This window comes from Rhizophagus irregularis, chromosome 10 (genome assembly GCF_026210795.1).
Source record: "Rhizophagus irregularis chromosome 10, complete sequence".
Lineage (NCBI taxonomy): Eukaryota > Fungi > Glomeromycota > Glomeromycetes > Glomerales > Glomeraceae > Rhizophagus > Rhizophagus irregularis.
In genome coordinates, this window is record NC_089438.1 from 3,256,269 (window position 1) to 3,258,451 (window position 2,183).

The 2,183-nt window shown below is 29.8% G+C and overlaps 1 protein-coding gene across 1 annotated transcript; it reads left to right on the forward strand.

The window, feature by feature from the left end:
• OCT59_002205 (uncharacterized protein) lies at nucleotides 1-1,722 on the forward strand (the record flags this gene model as incomplete). The annotated part of the gene is made up of 1 exon (XM_066144340.1): nucleotides 1-1,722. The coding sequence occupies one exon, from the start codon at nucleotides 1-3 to the stop codon at nucleotides 1,720-1,722; it is 1,722 nt and encodes a 573-aa protein (XP_065995510.1).
• Nucleotides 1,723-2,183: the final 461 nt, after the last annotated feature.

Consider the following 2,183-nt stretch of genomic DNA (forward strand, 5'->3'; position numbering starts at 1 on the left):
ATGTTCAAGTGGCTTTTTAAGAAAAAAAATGAAAAAAATCCGGGCACTACAAGTCCTATTATGTCATCCACCTCTTCTCTTCCCCCTTCGCTTATAGCTGATTTAGGTGAACTAAACCTCACTGAAGAACGCTTGAAACGTTATGCCGATGAGGCGGATACTCTAGTTTCCAGTACAAGGGAAAATGAATTAAGGGATAAAGCTAAATTTGTACGAGGAAAGGCTATTTCCAAAACGCTCAATAACATCAAACTTTCAATGAAAGTTGATCTTTGCTTTGTACTAGATTGCACTGGTTCTATGGGGCATCATATTTCTGCTGCTAGAGACTGTATCTTACAAGTTATAAATTACATTAAACGTACAAATCCAAGTATTGAACTTTGGGTTGGTTTTTGTGGCTATCGAGATCATAATGATGGTTCTTCTCGTCTACAAATTTTCGATTTTACCGATCAATATGACCAATTTATACAATATATGCTTAATGTAAAACCATCCAGTTCATCTGATAATGATGATGCTCCAGAGGATGTTCTTGGAGGTCTTAATGCAGCAATAACAAAAATGAATTGGAAAAATAATACTCGGGTTCTTTTTCATATTGGTGATTCTCCACCACATGGTAAGAATTTTACAAATTTGGAAGATAATTATCCAAGTGGTGATCCATATGGCCTAACCGCGGAAAATGTATTAAAAAATTTACAATCAAAAAATATCCTTTATTTTTTTGGAAAAATTACAAACCATACTGAAAAAATGCTTCAAATATTTCGTAGTATAATTGGTGAATTTCCAGTATTTGATCTTGTAGGAGCAGATCCAATTCAATTAATTGAAAAATTTATTAAAGCTACCTCATCATCTATTACTATCGCCGTTTCATTAACTAGTACTATTGGAAGCAATTCCAAAGAAATATATTCTTTACAATTAAAAAAACTTCATATGAATCCCAATGAGCCTGATTGGAATATTCTACCATTGCAAAAAGGTGTTGTTATGTGGTATCTTATTCCTAAAACTCTGAATGAACTTAAAGATCCAAAATACTTCAACAAATCAAATCTTTCTACTAAAAGTTTCTCCTTCAAGATTGCTTCACAACCATTTTCTGCAGGTGCTGAAAAATGTGCATATTATGTTATTGATACCAAGAGTAATCCAACAAAAAAAATGGTAATAAAAAAATATCTTAATGTTGGAAAATGTAATCCTCTTGAAAAGTATCTTGAGTCAGTAGAAGTTTCCTCAGTTGCAATTTTTCTCTCTACAGAATTTAATCGGATTACTGAACGAAAGAAGATCCCTAAAATTAATTTTCTCGATGTGAAACTTTTGCGTAATGGTACTATTATTAACGATCATCAATATTATTCTATTGAATCAAAACTTGAAAATGCAGAGTATAAACGATTTAATACAAATAGTGGTGTAATTACAGAATTTCGACTTACTCTTGAAGCATTTGTTCATTTTACATATGAATATACTGAAGGATATTTAGTGGTTTGTGATCTTCAAGGAATTGAACTTGATGATAAATTCTTATTAACTGATCCAGCTATTCATTGTATTGATTCTTTAAGATTTGGAGGAACAAATTTTGGTGAAGATGGAATTAATAAATTATTCTTGGCAAATCATAGATGTAACGATATTTGTAAACAACTAAAATTACGTCATATTAATAATGACAAAGTAGCTAATCAAACGTAAATTATAAGACTGGTTGGGGTGGTCAATGGACTAATATAATGTATAGTCATTTTTTTTTTTGTAAATTTGATACCAATCAATATTTAACACATTAATTTCGGAAAATATCAGTACTTTATTTATATATTTATATATATATTTATAATTATGTAATAAATTTATTATATCATTTTTATCATCTTACTTTTCTTTTAATTTTGACCATGTATTTCACGTGCTTTTTTAATTGTTGGGAACGTTGAAATAGTAGGCACTTTCTCATTAAAAAATCCGAAATCATAAAAACTTGATAAACTGTGCCTTATTTGTGTTTATGTAATAATAAAAAGTTAAAAAACATACACAATAACTTTAAAAACAATGCAACACCTCGCTTTTTGAAAAACCACAAAAAAAATTTTTTTATTTATCATAGAGAAGCAGCTAAAAGGTTCTTTCAGAGCGGGAATATCTTTGGAGAG